We start from the raw sequence: 22,716 nt of genomic DNA, 5'->3' as shown, positions 1-22,716 counted from the left end.
TAAACTGTTCTTACATATGTTCTGTGCTTTTATGACATATGATTTGTGCATTGTTGTGAGAGATGAGAAAGGTGGTAGATCAGATAGTTTTGGTGCCTAAACTGACTTCTGATTAAAAGGCTTACCAGAAAGGGTGGGATGTGAAGTAATAGGGAAGGACATAGAATCGGTCACACTAAGAAATACTGCTCTTTGTACACCCACTGGCTGGGTAGGGCTCAGTGTTGCAATTCAAGCCACCAAATGTATTTTTACATCTTCATATCCTTGATGCCAGGCATAGAAAGATGAGTAACGCTTGGTTTCTGCCCACAAGTTTATCCTGGTCTGTCAAGACTGAGGAACAAACACGATGCAATGTGAAAGCATTCCTCCTTGTGATGCATTCTCGCCGGAAAGTTCTGCAGTGACTTCACAGGGAAGGTGTTATTTGCACAGAGAGCCTGACTTTGTACAATAAGTACAGTTTTGCCGGACATGGAAGGAAAATCATTCCAGGCAGAGAAAACAAAATGAACAAAGCACAGACTCTTGAAAATGCTTGCCCTTTGGGGACTGTTCTGTACAGATAAGACAGGTGGTGGTGTGGAAAGCTTGAGACAGACTCTGAAAGTCCATGAATTCCATGCCAAGGAATTTTTAGGTCATACTATACAAGATTTTAAGTCATACTGTCAGGGTTTTTAATCATCACAATAACAAAATATTTTCTATGTTTTTTGAGGCTAGTACCAAAAGCATCATGGAGGATGAATTCATAGGAGGGAAAGAGTGAGGGTACCAGCCAGCCAAGACTTGACCTGTCACCCTGGGCTTCACCATCTGCTCCTTGTCATTCTCCAGGAACAGTCTTTGGATGCCAAATAGTCCCATAAAAGCAGATAAAAAATTCAGGGCTCTTCACTTAAATACATAATTGGATTTCCTTTTCTAGTTTCTTAAAGATCATGTATTGTATGAGTTTCTTTGGAGGTAGGGGGATCCATACGATAATACTTGTCGAGATCAGCAAAGGTGGGCATTAACTGTGTGCAAATCCTGTGCCAGAAATCGTGGGAGATATACATTCACTCATTCATTCAACTAAAATTTATTGAGGACCTACTATGTTCTAAATCATTTCCTTGTTGCTAGATACAACAGGAAACTAAAGACATACAGTCTTGTGTATCTTGGAGCTTACACTGTAGTAAAGGATTCAAATACTAACTAAATTATCCATACAAATAAGTACATAACTGTAAAGTTTTAGAAATGCTGTAAAAATTATTATGGAAGAATCTAAGACTTATAAGTAGGAGTAAACACTGTTCCTGTGATTAGATACAAGTCCTTAATCAGATATGCTTTTTGCAAATATTTTCTCCCAGTCTATGACTTCACTTTTTATACAGTGTCTTTCACAGAGCAGAAGTTTTTCATTTTAATGAAGTCTACCTTATCACTTTTTTCTTTCATGGATGATGCTTTGGGTGTTGCATTTATAAACTCATTTCCACACCCAAGATTATCTAGATTTTCTCCTATACTTCTAAGAGTTTTATAGTTTTGCATTTTACACTTAGATGTATGACCCATTTTGAGTTAACTTTTGTGAAAAGTGCAAAGTTTGTGTCTAGATCCTTTTTCTTCCCCCTGCATGTGGCTGTCCAGTTGTTCTAGGGATAAGATATCCCTATCTTGAGGAACTTTACAGTCTAGTAAAAGGAATAAGACCCTTATGCAAATGATTGACTGAAATGACTTAACTAAGATATTTGTCCAGAGAAATGTAAAAAATTACGCTGAGGGTTTAAAACAGGTGGCATCTGAGGTAGACTGTGAAAAGTGAACAAAGTTCCATCACACAGATAGGGCTGAAGAGAAAAATGAAAAATCTTACATATTTTAAAAACATCACTCTGAAAGCAAAGGTGGCAGCAGAGAGGTGGCTGTGGCATGAGGTGTAATAGGGGGCAGGTGCCGGTGCGGAGAGATATTTGGTTCTAGATGCAATCTGATGACAGAGCTGGTGGGTCTGTGTGTCATCTGCAGGAGGGATACAAGAGGAAAAGAAGAGCCAGGGGTCACGCCAAGATTTTTTGCCCGAACAGTCAGAAGAACGGCGTCCCCAGTGGCTGAGATGAGGACCATGGACAGGAGCAGGTTTGGGGCTGGGGTTTTCAGGAGCTTGGTTCAGGATGTGTTAAGTCTGCCACCTCAACTTCCAAGTGCAGTATCGAGTGAGCAGCTGAATGCTTAAGTCTGGAGATCAGCAGAGTTGTCATCTCATAAGTGGTATTTAAAGCTATGAAATCAGGAAGTAAATCTTGGTAGAGAAGAAAATAGCTCTCAGGACTGAAGCTCAGGAGATTCCAAAATGTGCCAGTGGAAAAGATAAGGAGGAACCAGAAAAAGATACTCAGATGGAGATGCCAGTGAGGTAAGGAAGAGAGTCAAGAGAAGGGCCCGGGACGCCAAGACTCATGTGTTTATGAAGCATTTGCCCAAAACTAGTGGTTACCAGTGGGGAGAGAGAAGGGGGAAAGGGCAAGATAGGGGTGGGGATTAAGATTATAGAATAAATAAGCTACAAAGATATATGGTACATCACAGGGAACACAGCCAATATTTTATAAATGGAGTATAATCTATAAAAATTTTGAATCACTATGTACTTGAAACAAACATAATATTGTAAATCAACTATATTTTAATAAAGAATTTTTTTTAAAGCCTTTGTCCAATGTCACCAGGAGGTTAAGGAAAATGAGGACTTGGAATTGACCATGGAATTCAGCAATGTGTTGGTCATTACTGTCCTGAATGGTAGCTGTTTCCGTGGCGCGTGGAGATGACAGCCTAATTGAAATGGGTTTTCTTAATAAGCGCAGTAAAATTGAAGAGATTAAGCACAGATAATGCATTTGAGGATTTTTGCTGTAAACCAAGGAAGAAGAAACAAAGTCAAGGACTGGTGGTTGGTTTGTTCTGAGAAGGATGCTGTTAACAGCTGAGAGGGGGAAATGAGTGATGTAGGCATGAAAGAGGAACCAGCAGGAGTGATGTCCTTGAATAAGTGAGAGGAGAGAGAATCTAGTGCCCAGAGCAGGGGTCCAGTGCTAGATGGAGGTGAGGACCATTATCAGTAGTGACTCAATTCTCTAAACAATGAGAACCCATTGAAGTTTGGTGAGTAAATGGTATGATCCTTATTATTCGTCGTAATCTGTGTATTCCTTCCCTTTTTACCAATGGACAAATTCAAGTGCTTAACAGTCTGTCCAAAAATAAATACTGAAAATACACTTCTGCCCAAAATAAAATGGACGATGATTTCACGTCCAGGAAAGTTGAAACAAACCCTTGTGTTTACCTCAGCAACTTCTCCAGACGTGATGTCGAATCAGGATCTCTGCACTGCTATTGAAATTGCTGAAATGTTTCACTTTGAAAATAAACTTCCTAGTGCCTGAAATCAATTTTCTATGCACATTTTTTGAGAGTCCACAATGTGGTTTATTTTGTATTCCTCTTAAATTCTGCTGAATACCAGTTTTTCAGATTATCTTTCCTTGACCATCAGTGGCCTACCACCACCTCAGACAAAATTGGAAATCTAATGAATGCAGATCTCTCTGACTCAACACTTTATAACAGATTAAAATATACATCAGAATTTAGAGAAAGCTTTAAAGAATATAGATAGAGGATAGTTCTTGATGGAAATAATGAACTCTTTTGATTATCCATGAAGTAAGCTTGACATGTTGCGTTTTCCCAGTGAAGAGAAGAAAACAGATCAAATACGTGAGGCTGTTTGCTGGTAAATTGTTACTGTTGACTTTAGTAAATCAGCTTCATGGAATTTTTCAGTCTCTTCTGTGTCTGTGTCTTACTTCTACTATGATCAGTAATAAGTTCTCAAATCAGGAAGTGTCTTCTTTCTGTATTGCTCCTAGACATGAACGTCTTTACACCAAGAAAAGTAACTTCAGCAAATCTCTAATTTCCAGCCTGAAGGATGTAGATGATTTAGCAACCCTGGAGGTTTTGGATGAGGTGAGAAGCTCAGTTTAATTAAACATTCTCTCTCTATTTTTTTTTAATTCACAAAAGTGGTATGAGCAGGAGATTCTTGGCCTCTCTTGGCTTCCTGATCATCTCTCCTGTCTTCATTTTTAATACGTGTAACACACATTTCCAGATCTCTCCAACCTGGTGTCAACTTTTTCTTCTTTTTTTTTGATACTCACAAAGGTGCAAGTTCACACAAGATGAGTTGCTTAGAGCATAGGCCCCCTCTTCCCCTCAGTTCTCTCCATGAGTCTCAAAGGGATGATTTACTGCAGTCAGAAAACAGTTTACCTTTAGGGGGAGGGTATAACTCAGTGGTAGAGTGTGTGCCTAGTGTGCAAGGTCCTGGGTTCGATCCCCAGTACCTCCATCAGAATAATTAATTAGTTAATTTAATTAACAAACAAACCTAATTACCCCCCCCCCTTTTTTTTTTTAAATAGACTACTTGAAAAAACAGAAAAAAGAAAAAACAAAGAAAACAATTTGCCTCCTACACCACCATCTGGCTTCCCCCCTCCTTTTCCTCTCCTGTTCTACACTCAGTGGCAGGACCCAGAGTCTCTGAGATACCTCAAGAACCTGTCTGTCACTATGGTCAGTGCTCCCCCTCATGGGATCACACAGCCCACCTTTTAGGGAATGACCTCAGAAATATTTCAGACATCTCTTGTGAAGGTACAAGTCCAGGCCAGTAAATTGTAGTCTCAGCCGCTTTCTCCTCATCTCCTTTTATTTCAGATAATCACATCATTGGAGACATAAATAGCTCCTTTTCAGTAAAAGGTCGGGATCACTATCCTGCCTGAGCCACAGAATTTTACTTTTTAATACTTCTGATACATGCCTGAGCATTTTGCTTAAACATGCAACTAATCAGGAGGCATTTTCTGCACCAGAAGTAGTTATTTGGTAAGTGGAGGGTTGCATGAACAATTCAAGTACTTCCTCAGAATAGTCACTCTTGAGAACATCAAACATCTTGTATCAAATAGTGTTTGCAAGTCAGAGATTGCCAACACCTTTGTGAATCTTTGTGTATCGGATTCTCCAGTGATGTGAAAACCCAGGCTCATGGATTATAAAGAAGGCTTTGCTAATCACATTGATGACCTTTGTCTTAAACACTGGGTTGGTTTGTTTCTATTGTGTGTGTTTGATTTTTTGACCTAAGAACTTTTGCTCTTGTGTCACGATCTATAAATGATGGTTTCTGGCACTATTAACGTTGATTCCTTTGTACTCATATGACTTATCACCTATGGAAGTTACTTCTCTGTACTTTTTACTCTGCTTCAAAGCCAAATACTTAAGCAAAGGGCCAAGACAATCCACAGAACCAGTGAATAACCTCGATTTGGAATAAAATCATGTTAGCTGTATCTTCCCTTCCCTTTTCTAGTGTCTTTCTCTTTACTTCATCTACTGCATTTACTTAGTTCCTTGAAAGCATTGTGTGTATGTATTCCCTGTAACACACAGTGTGTCCTGTGGAAAATGCAGAGAACAATGACACCCCTCTATGGTTCTCGAAAGAGAAGAAAATAACCCATCAAGGGTAGTTGCTGACCCACTGCTACACTTCTTACTACCTATTTCTTTCTGATCTTTGCTCCACATTCCAGATGTTTTGTTTATTATCATTTGCTTTTAAAGTTATAATTGACCATCAGTGATTTTTGAGAAAAGTAAATTGTTTTTATTTTATTACAGAATACAGTCTCAGAGCAACTTGAGAAGTGTTACTCCAGAGATCAGATTTATATCTATGTGGGAGACATACTCATTGCTCTTAACCCTTTTCAGAGTCTGTGTCTTTATTCTGCAGAGGTATGTGGTGTGGCTTGTGTTTTCTCACTTTGTACAAATAATTATACTATTCAGATATTTAAATTAATTTAAATTATGCCAAAGAAAATTTGGTCCAATACCTTGAATAAAGAGTTAAATAATTATTATTAAAACACAGAAATAGAGAAAAACAGAAGGTGAATTGATCTTGATGCAGTCTGTGGTCTTTATGTGAAATATGTTAATTATTTCAGTTACTGGTAATTGGTAACTAGTCTGTATCACGTATCATATCAATAAACAGATGCCTAAAAAAGTGCAGACTTAATATCTATCTCTGAACCAAGGATGGGAGTGTCAAAAGTAAAATTGCATTGTATATACAGGTGCTATATACTTAATGGCTATAAAACTTACCATTATGTGTTTAAAAAGTCCTTTTGACCTGCAGATTGGCTTTTAATATCAGACAATATGTTTTATGAGTATAAGTGTCTAACTATCCATTATTCAACTCCTAATGTTTAAATACAGAATAGTATTCTGGAGTTAGGCTAGGCTGTTTTTGTGTTTAATTGGATGCATACTCATCTAGCTATTTGTGTGCTCTAGAATAGCGTTTACTACTGTGCTTAATGTTATTTTGTGTGTGGATGAAAAGTATGTAATTCTGTCTCTTTACCACTTTAATATTTACAAGAATAATGGCAAATTTACAAACCTTGACTGAAGTAGAAGATCTGGGCCTTAGTGTAAATTCTGCTCTCAATTAACTATGTGATCTTGGGCAAATCAAATGAGAATGTATGGTAAATGATGTGAAAGGAAAAAAGTGGTGATTGTCTGCCAGACATTATTATATCCAAAGAATAGTCAACAAAATGTTATCTGATTGTCCTATTTATAAAATGTCTTCTTATTTAAAGAAATAATAGTATTTTGAAACCTTAAGTTCTGCTTTGGAAGTGGTATGCATTTCCAAAAGAGTCTTCTTTTAAATGGCACTGCCAAAGTGATGTCATATTTCGTCATATCATGTTTCTGGGCTTTTTTTTTTTTTTTTTTTGTCGCTTTTATTTTACAGAATTGTCCATGATTTGTGCATGTCTGTGTGTATATAACATATGTGTAACATTTTGCTGGTATGAAACTGTATTTTGATTCATGTTTTGCTCTTTAAAATTAGTGCTGTATCTGTAAATAAATGGGGCTGAAACAAAAACAAGACTCAAAACCCTATGAATATTCTTTTTAACCTTTAGCATTCCAAACTGTATATGGGAGCAAAAAGAACTGCCAGTCCTCCTCACATTTTTGCCATGGCTGACTTAGCATACCAGTCTATGGTAACATATAATTCAGATCAGGTAAGGACCGTCTCACATTCATAGCAATTCCCCTCTTAGGCTCTTGTGTGTCCACTGAATTTTGTGAGGATGAAGTCTTACAGTTTGCTCCTCTCACTGTGCAGTGCATTGTTATTTCTGGAGAAAGTGGTGCTGGAAAGACTGAAAGTGCTCATCTTCTAGTTCAGCAGCTGACAGTGCTTGGAAAGGTATAATTTATTTTTTGTCTGTCCTAACAGGAACATTTCTGATATTTCACAACTTAATTTAACCAATTAGGTTAATATTCATAAGTTCCCACATTTTATAATGCACAGAAATCATAATGCTCTTTGTCGTCCTTTGTGAGTTTAAAATATAACAAACAATAGAAAGTACGTATGCTTTGTTTTGAGGATACTTTTATTTTCATTCTCAGTAGGCAAGGCTTTATTAATTTGATTTTCTCTCTTTTTCACCCTAACATATGCACTGAATGCTTTCTTTACTTCCTCTCCTTTTGTAGTTAGCAAGTTAAAAGGGGAGTCAATATGCAAAAAATAATTATTTAATTTATATTTAAATATATTATATTTAAATAAATATGTATCACATACATCCCATCGATGATCAATTAGAAATTTAAATTTTAAAGTGTCATTCATAAATAAATAAATAAATAATTTAAAAGCAAATAAAATAAAATAAAGTGTCATTAGCACCACAAAACCATGAATACTTAAATTTAGATCTTACAAAACAAGTGCAAGATTTGTATGCTGTAAAACAGAAAAAAGTTGATGAACGATATCAAAGATGTCCTGAATAATAGAAGATACATACCACATTCATGGATTAAAACACTTAATATTATTAAGATGTCAGTTCTCCACAAATTGATCTGTAGATTCAATGCAGTTACAGTAAAAATCTCAACAGGATTTTTTTTTTAGAAACAGACAAGTTGACTCAAAAATTTACATGGTAAGGCAGGGTAACTATAATAATCAAACGGTTTTGAAAAAGAACAGTATTGGAGGATTAACACTACTTTATTTCAAGACGTACTATAAAGCTGTAGGAGTCAAGATTGTGTTATTTAAAGAAAAGATGGCATACAGATCAATGGAATAGAAAGAGGAATCTACATATATACGGTTTATCGATATTCAATAAAGGTGCAAGGTCAGTGAATGATAGTCCTTTAACAAATGGTGCTGGAATAATCCCATAACTAAAATATTGAATCCTAATCTGGACCCCATGCACTACAAAAAATTAACTCCAAATAGATCGGAGACCTAAATGTAAAACCAAAAACTATAAAATTTCTAGAAGAAAACTGTCAATTAACTTTGTTCTCTGTCATCTGAGGTCAGGCAAAGAGTTGTTACGTACAACATAAAAAGCATAATCCATAAAGGGAAAAATTGGATTTCACCAAAATTCAGAACTTCTGTTCTCTGAATGACACTGTTAAGAAAATGAAAACACAAATATAGGGTGGGGAAAAGAGAGGGACAACCACATAGGCCCACTGGCCTCGACCAGGGTTCCACGTCTCCCATCCACACACCCGAGCTGTTCCTGATTTGCACAATTATTCCCTCTCCTCTGCATCTGAGTTTACAGATTATCTTTACACCCTTAGTTTCAGGTTTAGCAGCTTCCATGGAAGCAAGAGAAGTGGTCCAGGCTTTGGAGAGCATTTGGATGGGGCCCCAGGCAGGTGGAGGAGGAATAACAAAATTTGAAGTGTACCTCAGTTTGCATAGACTGCTTATAAATTGTGTTCATAAATCAGGAACTGAACAGAACCATATCTGAACAGAAAACGTATAAAATATCTGTTTGGCCCTCCGAGAAGGGTAGTGAGTGGTGCACCTATGGAAGGGGAAAAACGTACTAGGTCATAACATCTGGCAACATAGCGAGAATATGCTCTTATGCGTTCTCATCTACATAAAGTGCTTATCAAAGAGAAGACCTTTCATTCTACACAAAATTAATTTAAAAAAATTTTTAAATATCTTGACATTTTCTCTAGGCTAATAACAAAACCCTGCAAGAGAAGATTTTACAAGTGAACAATTTGGTGGAAGCCTTTGGCAATGCCTGCACTATTATAAACGACAATTCCAGCCGATTTGGAAAATACTTAGAAATGAAATTTACCCCTTCTGGAGCTGTTGTGGGAGCACAGATTTCTGAATACCTTCTGGAGAAATCCCGAGTTATCCACCAAGCCATGTAAGTTTGTGTCACATGTTTGCTTATTTCCCAGGAAAACATAAGCAAAGATAATGCTTTTCTGAATAATAAAACATATTATCATTTAACAAAATTTCAACAAAAATTCAATAAAATTTTGTTGATTACCTGCTACGTGTGAGCCATTTACTGTTGGAAGCAGAGATCCCTCAGCACTGCCTATTCTCTCGTGTGTCACATCCAGGAGAGGAGTTTATAAATAGCCTAAAGTTGATGAAACTAGACAGAAAGCCCAACCCATTATAGAGGTACTAACAGGATAAGTTAAAGCCATTTCTGAAATAAGAGATAATATATTTCTCTACACAAAACTAATATGAAATTTAAATAGAAACAAGTCTTTCTCTTAAATGCTGGTATATATAAATAGATCTTTGTATTAATTCTATTTTTCTTAATGTTTATACACAAGGTACGAAAAAAAAATTCAGGAAGGGGCTTTATTGTATTGTCCTTTTTCTTGCCGGTTGATTTAAGCCACCAATACGGTATTTTGGTATGTTTAGATTGAATGAATTCCAATTGGCAGTGTCTCTCTTGTCCTAATGATTCCAAAACATCCTTGTTTGTTGTTCATATGCAAAAACTATAATCACAACATTGGATATGTACCCTGGTCTTTATATTATTTTTTTTTAATTGTGGCAATTTAGAGTCTTCTGTTTTTCTTATGTCGGTTTTGTGCTACACATATCTACATTATGGTAGTAATGTGTTGTATGTTAAATTCCTGGAAACATAAGCTGTTGTTAGGTATTAGTGCATTAGTATTTAATATAAGTGCCTTCAAATTTCCTGTCATTCAGTTTATGAGTAAACTGTGAATGTAAGTTGCCTGGAGGCACCTCCCGAGCTCAGCCTTCAATGTGGAAAGTTATCCTCTGGTCTTCAATTCTAAATGTGTAAGGATAATTATTAGGCAGTGATGGCTTCGAATGGTGGTTCCATGAAATGTTACTCACCTTGGGTAAGCTATTTAAACTTTAAAGACCCTTATAGAATCTTGTTTCTGCAACTTACTGTGTGTATAATTTGAAGTGCTTAACCTCCCTGCACCTCAGCTTTTCATTTTTAGAAAGGGGTAGCAGTGGTCCCTACCTGTTAATTAAGAAGATGCCTGTAGAGTGTTTAGCACAGTGAGGAGCACACAGAAAGAAACCTGTGAAGTTTAAGCCCTTATTAGCAGTTGTAGTGTTCATGGTTGTGTGGAGATTAGAAATAACATCTGGTGGGGGTGAGATAAATTGGGAGTTCTGGGTCTGCAGATACAAACTACTATATATAAAATAGATAAACAACAAGGTCTTACTGTACAGCACAGGGAACTATATTCAATATCTTGTAATAGCCTATAATGAAGAATATGAAAAAGAATATATATGTATAACTGAATCACTGTGTTGTGCACAAGAAATGAACACAACATGGTAAATCGACTATACTTAAATAAAAATAAAATAACATGTAGCACAGTACATGAGACACTGAAGATGTCAGTAAATAGCCGCTACTGTTATCAACGTGTGCAGCCGCCCAGGACTTAGTAGGCATGATTGTTAGTGCCTTTGCCAACCTTACCAGGAGGAACCACCTGGTCTTATGCAGGTGTAGAGACATAACTGGTTCTCAAAACAATTTGTCCTGCTCTCATAACCATGTAAGACTCTGTACTTCTGGCCTTTGGGGAAGGTCCACCTAAGATGCTAAAGTATTGGGATTTAGATGGGGTGCCATGATGCGAAGTGTCGGGGGCACCATTCACAGTGGGTTCTCTGGAGTCTTGCGCTGCTGCACCTGCATGTAGAATACCATGTGAGCGGTGCCCTCTGCGGCTACACATTGAGGCTGTGGATTTGTAACCATAAAAATAATCTCATTTATCCGTATTGAACCATTGCATCATCAAGTCCAGGAAATAGCACAATTAGGGTTATATTTTAGGCATACTATTAAGTAAGTAAGCTTATTTTCAGCTGGCCTAACAGACGATAGTTTAACAACATTGTTTATTGGTGAAAAGTATTCCAAATTCCAGTTCATCATCAGGTTGATAGAGATCTCAGTTACAACTCAAGCACATTAGCCGTATAATTTTTCTATTTTTCCAGGGTCTTTTTTTAACATCTATTTTTTTTTCTTTTACTTAATTTGAATTGCATTTTTAAATTCTAGAGAAGCTTTTTGTAATGATCTTTAAATGAGAAAATATCAGAAATGTGATAGAAGAATTCTTAGTTGGTAAATATAACTGTGCTATGTAATTTGGGGACTGAAAGGAAAGAACCAGTTCAAACGGCTTAACTGAGAGGAGGTAGAGGGCATCAAAGAACCAAGAAGAAACGGTGAGATACCCACATATGAACAGCACTGAGAAATCATTGCTGCTCCTGGGTCCGAAGGGCAGAACGTGGGAACACTCCGTGGAGCCTGGTGAGAACCAGGGCGGGGGAGAGGATACTGCGTGTAGGGAGCTGCTGCCCAAAGGAACACAGTTGTCCCTCGGTGTCTGCGGGGCGTTGGTTCCGGAGCCCGCTCCCTCCACGGGTGCCCAAGTCCGTGGATGCTGATTGGGTCCTCCGGGTCCACGGGTTCCGCATCCACAGATTCGATTGGTTGAATCCGTGGATGCGCAACCCAGTGGATATTGAGAGCCAACTCTACCGCTCCTGGGAGGGAGCGAGCAAGCGGAGGAACACCTCGACCTCGTTCCTCATCTCTCCCCGCAGGCTCCTGCCTGTGCTTCCTCCCGGCCCAACCCAGCGGGAAGCCGGAGAGCAGGGGAGCCCGGGTGGGTGTTGCCGTCTCTGGAGGTTAGCTAGCAAGGCAAAGAGCGGAGAAGAATCTGCGGTGGCAGAGAAGAACCGGAGCGGACCATTATTTTTTAAAAAGGAATTTACCTTTTCTCTTAATGGAATAAATGCTTTTCTTTTTGCCTCTTCCCACATTATCCCACCCCAATCTCTGACCCCATTTTTTTTTAATACTTCCAATGATGGTATCTCTAGTGATAGGACTATCATAAAGTTGTGACTGACAGCCTTTCCTAAAATGTAGACGACTTTAAAGAGGACATTTCAAAAAGAAGTGACTCAATTCCAAGAAGAAAATGAAGCATCTTAACGTCAACGCTGTAAAATGCTCGTAAATGTAAATGGTAGCTGTTTCACCGCAGTTTTCCCCTGTTCCTACAGTTTAGTTCAGCCAAGGACTGACTGCGTTTCTCTCACGTGCCCGGCACTTAACTAGACGCTACGGGAGACATCGGCCGAATGGCACGTGTGTGCTCTCCTGTGGAGAAGGCGAAAATATTATTTATGGAGCAATTACTCTGTCAGGCACTGTGCTTTGTACTTTACGTCCCTAATCTCTTCTGTTCCCTCAGAGATGTGACAGGGTATTATTGTCTATCCTATACAGGGGGCAACAGACCAAATATATTGTAATAAGTTGCCTAATGTCAAAAAGCTAATATGTGACTGAACCGGGGTTTGAACCCATGTCTCCCTGTTTGACTCCAAAGCCCACCATTTATTCATTGATGCACCCATGTGGCAGACATTTATTGGGTACCTACTATGTGCAGGAGCTGTTCTGAGTGCAGGAGATACAGAGCGGGACGAGCAGCGCCTGGCCTCCTGGGAGCCGTGTCTGATTTGATACAGGGCTGGTTGGCTTCTCATCTCTCAGGAGAGTAGGCAGCAAGTTCCTCTGCGAGGGGTGGGCAGGGAGATGGCAAGGGAGGGGGACTGAGGAGACGGGACATCCTGGAGAAGGGAGTCCTGGAGGAGGGAGCGGTACTGACAATGAGCAGCTGGAAGCACTGTTTCATGAACACCCTGTGGAGCTTCATAAACGCAAGGCTGTGTTGTTGCTTTTCCAAGCCTCATTTCGGGCCCCTTTGGTGAAGGGCAACTCCAAGGTTGACTTTCCCAGGTCGGGTAAGTCCCTGCCTTGTGAGGACTTTGCCACAGTTTTGAGGTGCTAGAGGCCTTGGCTGCACAGGTGATCCCCAGGGTCCTGGGCACACGGGACAGCCTGGAGGGTCTTCCTGCCAATGGCTGGGTGGGACTCTGAGGAAGCATTAGAGGGTCCCCAGTGGGGGTAGGGCCAGAGCCAGAGAAATAAGTCGACTCTTGAACACCAGGGGGTTTAGGGGCACCAACCCCGCCTTGCAGTCAGAAATCTGCATGTAACTTCTGACTTTCCCCAAACTTAACTGCAAACAGCCTGCTGTTGGCCAGAAGCCTTGCCAGTAACATAAACAGTCGGTTAGCACATATTTTGTATGTTACATGTGTTATATACTGTATTCTTACAAAAGAGTAAGCTAGAGAAAAAAATATTATTAAGAAAATTATAAGGAAGAGAAAATACATTTAAAGGACTACACTTATCGATGCCGTTAAGTTTATGTGTTCTGTTGACAAGACGAATCACCCATCAGTGCCTGTGTCCGTGTTGTCTTAGTTGATACAAAACACTGTAGATGTTATGCTGACACTGGACATCAAAAACAAAAAGATAATATGAGAAAGAAATGCATATTTATTTACAGGTATAACGGTTCATGCGCTGATCATAAAGAGGCAGCAATCAGATTGCCTTATGTCACCTCGTGTAGTCAATACAATTGCCTCACGGTAGCCTGGTCTATATGCTAAGGAATGAATCTTATAAAATTTTATGGCATACAATAGTTCAGTCATATTCACAATACAGTATTAGGAACTTCGGTGCATTGTCTCAAAAACCACTTTGTGACAATAGGCTGATATGTAGTTTCTCCAGTTATGAGAGAGAGGCATACTGTATGGTAACGTAATTCTCTGAAGACAGAGTGATCAACATTATTCATTTTACATTAACTATCACTCACTTTAGGCCCATGTGGAGATCGGTTATCCACTCCAAGTCTTGTACACGATATTCTTCACATTTTTTTATACTTATTGAAAACATTTATGCATAAATGGACCCACACAGTTCAAACTCGTGTTGTTCAAGGGCCAGCTGTTTTACCTGGTGGCTTGCTGAGACCCCACATTTGTCCCCAGGCCATCCTGACCTGGGAACCAGGTCCCGCTTGTGCGGGACGCTACGGTGCTGTGCCTTCTGTGAGTGCCGCTTTCATGTAGCTAAAGTGGGACACGAGATGGGTAATCTTCAGAGGTGACTTATTTTCCTGTTCCTTTAATCCTCTAGTTGTTTATCCACTGAAGGTCAGTGTGTTTCCTATAGCATCTCCAGGTCCTGTCGAATTACAGCCCTCAGTAAATGCAAACTGCTAATTAAAGAGAACTCCACCAGTTTTGTGTGTCTGTGTGTATGAGTCACTTCTCTAATTGCACACTGCATCATTAAAGGTGTGGCACAGAGAGCAATCAATGTGATTCCATTAGAACAAAGCGAACTAAATTATATGCTGTGCCTGTCTTAGAGAAGTTTCATTATTTTGTGGTGAGAAAAGACAAAGAACTAAACTTTTAGTTTTGTTCTAACCTTAACTCATGCCCAATGCTAGTGTTCATCGAAGCATTACTTGTGACTGCCGCAAATAATGGCTCAGGGGGTGGAAGATGCACATACAGCCAGCTGTAGAGAATGCTGCCATCCTCACTTCAGCACCTCCGCGTGTGGACACCCCTTTTCTTGAAACACCTGTCTTTGCTTCTATGACTGGACCCTCCTGTTTCCTCCTCTACCTCTCTAAGTTTTTCCTCTCTGATTTAGATTCATCCATCCATTCCCTAAATGTGCACTGCACTTACCAAAGCTTTGTTATTGTAGCATTTCTCTTTTCTCTCTGTATTCTCACACTTAGCAATTTCTTTTGATATCATGGCCTCAGCCGATAGCTCTGTGTGATTGACAACCAGAGATGTGCTTCTCACTGTCTCCTAAGTTCACATTTTTCATTTCAGCTGAGTACAGGCACAGCTCAGAGATATTGTGGGTTCAGTTCCAGACCACTACAATGAGGTGAATATCATAATAAAGCAAGTCATGTGAATTTCTTGGTTTCCCAGTACATATAAAAGTTTACACTGTGCTGTAGTCTGTTAAGTGTGCAATAGCATTATGTCTACAAAGACACTGCACATACCTTAATTAAAAAGTACTTTATTGCTAAAAAATGCTGACCCTCCCTCTGCTGCCATTTTATCTCAACCCCTTGTTCCCTCACACCCACGCATTCAAGAGATTTGATTTCCTGGACATTGGAACTTTCTTCCAGGGTGTCGGGATTATGCCCTCCCAGACTCGGGGGGCAGTCTCAACCCAGAATGCATACTAATCAATAGCACTGATACTTTTCTCTTTCAAAATGCATCCCTTCTTTTTGAAATATTAACAAGGAGGAGCAGGAACCCACATTAATCACTTTATCAAGTAGTACACTTTTGTATGAAGTATTTTTATATGTGAATTTTCAGGAAAGTCTATAAATGATGCCCTTCTCAATCCCTGCTAACTCTCTTGCTTTGACGTCAGCTTCGACTGAAATTAACATAATTACTCCTGCTTTCTTTTTGTTTTGTTTTGTTTTTTGTACTTTTTTTTAAAGAATTTAAGCCTTTTTTTTTGTTTGTCTTTGGGGTTTTTTTGTTGTTGTTTTTGCTTCTTTTTTCTTTTTTTCTCCTGCTTTCTTTTGATTGGCATTAGCATGGTATATTTTTCTCCATCCATTATTTTTAATCTATATGTGTCTTGGTATTGAAAGTGCATTTTTCAAAGAAAGAAAAAGACAAATGAACATAAATACAAAACAGAAACAGAGTCATAGACATAGAACACAAACTTGCGGTTGCCAGAGGGGAGGGGGCTGGGAAAGGACAGACTGAGAGTTCAAAATTTGTAGATACTGACAGACATATGTAGAATAGATAAACAAGACTATACTGTATAGCACAGGGAGATATATACAAGATCTTCTGGTAGCTCACAGCAAAAAAGAATGCAACAATGAATGTATGTATGTTCATGTATAACTGAACAATTGTGCTCTACACTGGAAATTGACACAACATTGTAAACTGACTATAACTCAATAAAAATGTTAAAAAATAAATAAAGTGCATTTTTCATAGACAACATATAGTCGGATCTTGTTTTTTGATCAACTCTGACAGTCTTGATTAATTGAGGTATTTAGACCATTCATGTTCAAATTAATTACTAATATAGTTGGATTAATATCTACCGTGTTTGATACTGCTATTGTTTCTAACTGCTGCCCCCATTCTTTGTTCCTATTTTTGTCTCCACTCTTTCTCTGCCTTTTTGTGGTTTTAATTGAGCATGTTATGTAATTCTCTTTTCTTTCTTTTCTTAGGATAGCAGTCATACTTCTTTTTTTGCTTTCTTAGTGGTTACCCTAGGATTTTTAATATATTTTTACAATTAACCCAAGTCCACTTTCAAATAATTCTATAGTGCTTCACAGATATTGAGAACTTTATAACAAAATAATCCCAATTCCCCTCTCCCATCCCTTGTGTCATTGCTGTCTTTGATATCATTATCTTTAAGCATACATAAGCATTTATAAATGTATGTATATATTATACATACACATAAGCATATGTAATTGAATACATTGTTGCTATTATTGTTTTCAACTAACTCTTACCTGTCAGGTCAATTAAGCATAAGAAAACGTATTTATTTTACCTTCACTATTCCTTCTCTGATGGTCTTCTTTTCATTATGTTGATCCACATTTCTGACCTACATTGTTTTTCTTCTCTCTAAAGCACTTCTTTTACCATTTCTTCCAAGGCAGGTCTACTGGCAACAAATTTCCTCAATTTTTGTTTTTCTAATTCTTTACTTCTCTTTAGTTTCTGAAGAATAATTTCATGGGGTATAGATTTGGAGGGAGGTGGGTTTCTCTTTTCTCGGTACTAAAGATTTCAGTCCCGTCGCTTCTGAGTTGCATGATTTCTGATGAGAAGTCAAATGTAATCCTTGTCTTTGTTCTTCTTCAGGTAAGGTGGTTTTCTCCCTCTGGCTTCTTTCAAGATTTCTTCTTTATCTTTTATCTTTTTCCTTATCTTCTATAATTGGAAAATGATATGCCTAGGTGTCTTTTTTTTTTTTAAGCATTTCTCCTTCTTGGTGTTTTCTGAGTCTCCTGGATCTTGGTTTGGTATCAGACATTAATTTGGGGAAATTCTCAGTCATTATTGTGTCAAATATTACTTCTATTCCTTTCTCTCTTTCTTCTCCTTCTTGTGGTCTCATTAGGCGGGAACGTTGCCTAATGGATTATGGCAGGTAGATGAGATCAGACAGCACATACTGCCATCTGGCACGACACACTCTGTTTATCATTAACTTGTTTCCTTTTCCGTCTGGTCCCACTGGCACGTAAACTCCAAGAAGTTCGGGCTTTTGACTGTTTTGTTCCTGCTACATCCCCAGTGCCTAGAACAGTGCCTAGTAGACACGCTTATACAAAGTGTTCAGCAGTATCTGGAATTTGATGACAGTGGTTGTTGAAAATAACAACAGTCGCAACTACAGAAAGGCAAACTCCAGTATTCTGGGACACCGACGTGGGCACTTAACAGTTGTTGTTCTGATCATTATATTGCCAGGAAACTTCAGCAAGTGATAAATATTCTTACTAACTGCCTTCCTGAAAATGTCTTATTTTTTCAGTGGAGAAAAAAATTTTCATATTTTTTACTACGTCTACGCTGGTTTGGCAGAAAAGAAGAAACTAGCCCTTTACAAACTGCCAGAAAATAAGCCTCCCAGGTAACAAAGCAGGGTGGACTTCCATAAATACTGCTTCCACTTTCCACTTAATTTCAGATTTTCACCTATCCTTTCATATTTTTTTTCAGATACCTGCAAAATGACCATATCAGAACAGTACAGGACATGATGAATAATAGTTTCTATAAATCCCAATATGAGTTAATTGAGCAGTGTTTCAAGGTCATCGGCTTTACAATGGAGGTGAGTGTGAAAGACACGTGAACCTCTGCAGGAAGTGTCTTTTTGTCGTCACGAGTGGTAAGAGTTAGCATTTGTTGAGTGGTCACTATATGTCAGACGTGGCGCTGAGGGCATTACATGGATCTTTTTTTAAATTACTGAAATGGCCTTATGAAATAGCTAGAATTATATTTACCTTCTACATGAAGAAACTATGACCTTAAGATAGAACCAAATGGTTTTGTTCGTAATCTTTTATTTTACTTGCATTTGCATCTCCCACATATGTATGAAATTTTATTTAAATGAGTAACTGTAACCATGTCTCATGTTCTTTTTTAGCGCAATCTGTTTTTCTAACAACTTTATTAAGGTATAATTCACATCTGTACAAGTCAGCCGTTAAAAAGTGTACACTTAATGCAGTCATGAGGCTGTGCATCCACCCCCATAATCACTTTGGGAATATTTCCATGTTCTAAATTTTCCACCCCAAAAGGCGACAGGCTGGTGATTAGCAGTCCTTCCTCATCCCCATCCCACCTCTACTTCCTATCACTCTAGATCTGATTATTGTGGACATTCCACACTCATTTACTGATGCCATATGTCACCCTTTGTGACTGACTTCTTTAGCATAATATCTTCAAGGTTCATCTATGCGGTAGCAGATATCAGTACTTCATTCCTTTTTATTGAGAAATAATCCATTGTCTGGATTTACCTCACATTATTTATCCAGGCATCATCATTTGATGAGCGTTTGGGTTGTTTCTGCTTTGGGGCTATTATAAATAACGTTGCTGCCATCATCCAAGTCCAAGTTTTGTGCGATGTGAGTTTTCACTTCTCTTTGGTGTGTACCTAGGAGTGGAAGTGCCAGGTCGTGGAGTAACGCCTGAGGAACTCCTACACTGTGCCCCAAAGTAGCTGCACTATTTTACATTCCAACCAGCAGGGTATAAACATTCCGATTTCTCCCCATCTTCCTCAGCACTTATTATTATCTGTTCATAGCCTTTCTATCAACTGTGAAGTGGTGTCTCATTGTGGTTTTGATTTGCATTTCCCTAAAGCCTTATGATGCTGTAACTTTTTTTCATGTATTTATTGGTCCTTTATCATTTATAAATCTTTGAAGAAATATCTGTTCAGAGTCTTTGCCTATTTTTAATTAGGCTGTCTTTTTATTATTGAGTTGTAAGAATTCTTTGTATTTAGATACAAGTTTCTTATCAGATACATGATTTGCAAAAATTCTCTCTCATTTGTTGTCTTTTTACTTTCTTGATGGCATCCTTCAAAGCACATTCTTTGTATTATTGATTTTTGCTTTTTTATATTTTTATCAAGTATTCATTTGGTTTCTTGTGTTATCCTTTTGCTTAAGGAGAAAACTTGGTACCTCTATTTCTTTATTTAACAATGGAAACATTTAAGGCTACAAATTTACCCCTGAGTAATAAAGATTTCTTTCTGTGTCATAGGTTGTATTTTTTAATTTTTATAACAAAGTATCTTGTTTAATAGGGGCTCCTGAAGGCTTTTAGAGAAGCTTTCAGGCTCTGCTCTTAGCGGTTTACTGTTTGCTGTGTTATTTCAGCCCTGCAATAAAAAGAGCACTTCACTCTGAATGTGAATCAGGCTTTTAGTTGAGCTCTTTCAGGAAAGTAATGTGCAGTTGGTTGATTTCAATTTCATTTCATAAATGACACTCCTGCAACTTGAAACAGTTAATATGTCTGCTTAAGCAGTATACTGAAATTTCTTGGATTATCAAATCTCTGCTAAGAGCTTGAGCTAAAAATAATACCTAATTCTTCTCCAAAAATTTGGAAAATTTGATCAGGAGGATGTGAAATGTAGAGATGCTGATAGAAGTGAAATGTTACAAGAATCATTCAAGTTGCGTGCAGTGAGGTTATTGAGTTTAATCATTCTGTAGCATGTTTTTAAGGCACTGTGAACTCCCTTTTAAAACGGAAGGCTGTCTGCAATAACTGTTAGTCCACTGATGCATCTGCTTGCTAGAGAATAGTATTTCTAAAGCTGTGTTTGTTCTCAGCATAGAGAAAAGTTTGCTACTAGTGTGTTTTCTCCAAATACTGGAGCTTCTGCTGTTGACAGCTTCCACAACAGGTGGCCCCCCAGTCTTGACTTTCCTTTGAAAGCCTTTGGTTCCATACACCTTGGGTCTCCTCACTCAGGGCTGAGGGGAGGACTTCCTTAAGACCTTGATTTTAGGGAGTGAGATGTGATCTCTGCCAGCTGGGTGAGGTTGGAGAAGAAGGATAGATAAACAGCTTTCTTTTGTCTTGAAACTAGGGCCTTACCTTCAGGAGTGGTTTTGGTAAACCACAGTGATCTTTGTCCATCAGGACACATTTCAACTTTCAGAGCTTTTTCTGATGTGGCCTTTCTCCATAGCCAAGAGGAATTCACATTTGATGGGAAGACTCCCTACCTGGCTGCCTTTACAGCCCCAGAATTTAGAGTCTTCCTTTAATTCTGAATTCTGAATGCCACTCTGTTTCTAGACAAGTGGATTGGTCATGGGGAGAGGTGGGTGAGAGCTGTGGGAGCCCAGGGGAACTGGCAGGCTGTTTTCAGGACCAAGGTAGGAGAAATAACTCCTCTTGGGACCAGAGAAGAATATTACCATGACTTTCCCAGAGCTCTCGGTTTTTTGCCAGAAGACTGAGAATTATGTGGACAAGAGGGAAGTGATACTGTAGATTCATGGGCAGGCCAGCATTGAATGCATACTTAGGCACATACTTTACTCACGGGGAGTCTTGAGCTGAAGTTGAAACACCTTTTGGTTTAGCAGTAGAAGCTCCAGCTCAACCATCTTTATTTCTGAATGGTGCGTTCTTTCCATGGATTCCTAGAGGCTGCCTGGAAATTTGGCTAAACTGCAGCTCGAATCAGGAAGCTCAGTGGTTCTGCAGAGGTCTCTAGGCAGGAAGCAGATGATTCAGGACCTTCTCTCTGTTGATGCATTAAATAGCTTTTAGGCTGTAAAATGGAACAAAGAATCCATTGTTTGATAAGATTGCTGAAGGTTTTTAGGAAAGCTTGCAGACTTTGCTCTTAGCTGTAATGTTACTGCGGAGAATTTTCTACAGGTGAGACAGATGCATTTCTTAAAGGGCCAGTATATAAATCTCACTCCCCTACTCCACTCTCACAAAAGAAAGAAGGGGAAAAAAAGAAGGAGGAGGGCAGGGAGGCAGAGGAGGAGAAGCCACTGTGGCAGCAAACGTTGGCAGGGTGACTGGACTGATGTGTGAGGACAGGACAGTTTGCTTGAACAGTAGCAGCCTTTGCTGGAGAGTTGGGAGGAAAACGGTGAGGACAGAACAGGAGAGAACAATTGGGAGGTTCCTGAGCTTGCAGAACACATTGTGGCCATCTCACGGGAAAAGCAGAGTGATGTACACCCTTGTGTGCACCATGAGGTCTGGGTGGTGGACACCATCTGAAAGCTATGTTGTCAACTGTACCTGACTGCCTTTGGTGTCAGAAATGACCCTAATATATTTCCTAATGAAACAGATGGCTTTATACCTAGGGAAATAAGTGTGTTTGCCATTGGATCAGCTCTGGGGAGGAAGGCCCTGACTTGAAAGGCCTGAGTGTCACCCATATTCCAGGTGACGTATGACTGTCACCCGGAGATTTCAGACAAGCCATGGGAGACACTGCAGGTGATTCCACATGCCACCCTGGTCCAGACATAGTAACATTCATTCGCTCTAATTCTGAGGTCCCAAGCCTCACTGGTGACCACCTGGGTCTTTCACTCTCATTCTGGGTGAAAGGGATCAAGATCTCGTCCTCCCCCGTGTGTTAGCACACTATATAACACCTAGAGCAGCTGCAGCAGGACTGAAAATAGGATGCTTGCTGCTCCGTCAGACTAGCTTGATGCTCATCAGTTTCAGCTTAGCTCTACCCCGCTCCAAGCCCTTCCTGGTCATGGCTGCTTCCAGGTGCATCTTCCTCAGTAACATTGGCCAAAATTCACATTCAGATCTGCCTCCTCCCCTACTGCTGCATCGCTGTCCCTCCCCCGCCGCCCCTAATGCTGCCATCACCGGCAGCTTGTACCTGTGGAGACAAGTTAACTCAAGCCCTTAGAGGGTATCGTGCCTCCTAAAGCAGAAAGGGGTGCAGCAAATAAAGAAGAAAGCAGCTCCTTTCTCCAGTCCTTGGTCGTAGAATGGATGTTGCTAGAGGCCGATGCCCCTTTGGACTGTGATCTGGCCCCGTTGGTTGCCTGGTTACGGGAAAAGAGGAGCAGTGAGTTGGATCTCAGAGCATA

At 39.2% G+C, this 22,716-nt stretch overlaps 1 protein-coding gene and 1 non-coding gene across 2 annotated transcripts in view; both read left to right on the top strand.

Moving 5' to 3' along the window:
* The window catches only part of MYO3A (myosin IIIA), a 191,732-nt gene that overhangs the window by 75,754 nt on the left and 93,262 nt on the right, over nucleotides 1–22,716 (top strand). The window contains exons 10-16 of the mRNA XM_031444637.2: nucleotides 3,942–4,041; nucleotides 5,770–5,886; nucleotides 7,110–7,214; nucleotides 7,319–7,402; nucleotides 9,220–9,422; nucleotides 18,108–18,206; nucleotides 18,296–18,410. Of these exons, the coding sequence (XP_031300497.2) occupies nucleotides 3,942–4,041; nucleotides 5,770–5,886; nucleotides 7,110–7,214; nucleotides 7,319–7,402; nucleotides 9,220–9,422; nucleotides 18,108–18,206; nucleotides 18,296–18,410 (823 nt within the window). The remainder of the gene's footprint in view (nucleotides 1–3,941; nucleotides 4,042–5,769; nucleotides 5,887–7,109; nucleotides 7,215–7,318; nucleotides 7,403–9,219; nucleotides 9,423–18,107; nucleotides 18,207–18,295; nucleotides 18,411–22,716) is intronic.
* TRNAL-UAG (transfer RNA leucine (anticodon UAG)) lies at nucleotides 4,356–4,426 on the top strand. Its single transcript has one exon. It is a non-coding gene; the product is annotated as a tRNA-Leu (tRNA).

Source organism: Camelus dromedarius, chromosome 26 (genome assembly GCF_036321535.1).
Source record: "Camelus dromedarius isolate mCamDro1 chromosome 26, mCamDro1.pat, whole genome shotgun sequence".
Lineage (NCBI taxonomy): Eukaryota > Metazoa > Chordata > Mammalia > Artiodactyla > Camelidae > Camelus > Camelus dromedarius.
Note: the sequence above shows the minus strand (reverse complement) of the source record. Positions and strands in the feature narration are given on the sequence as shown.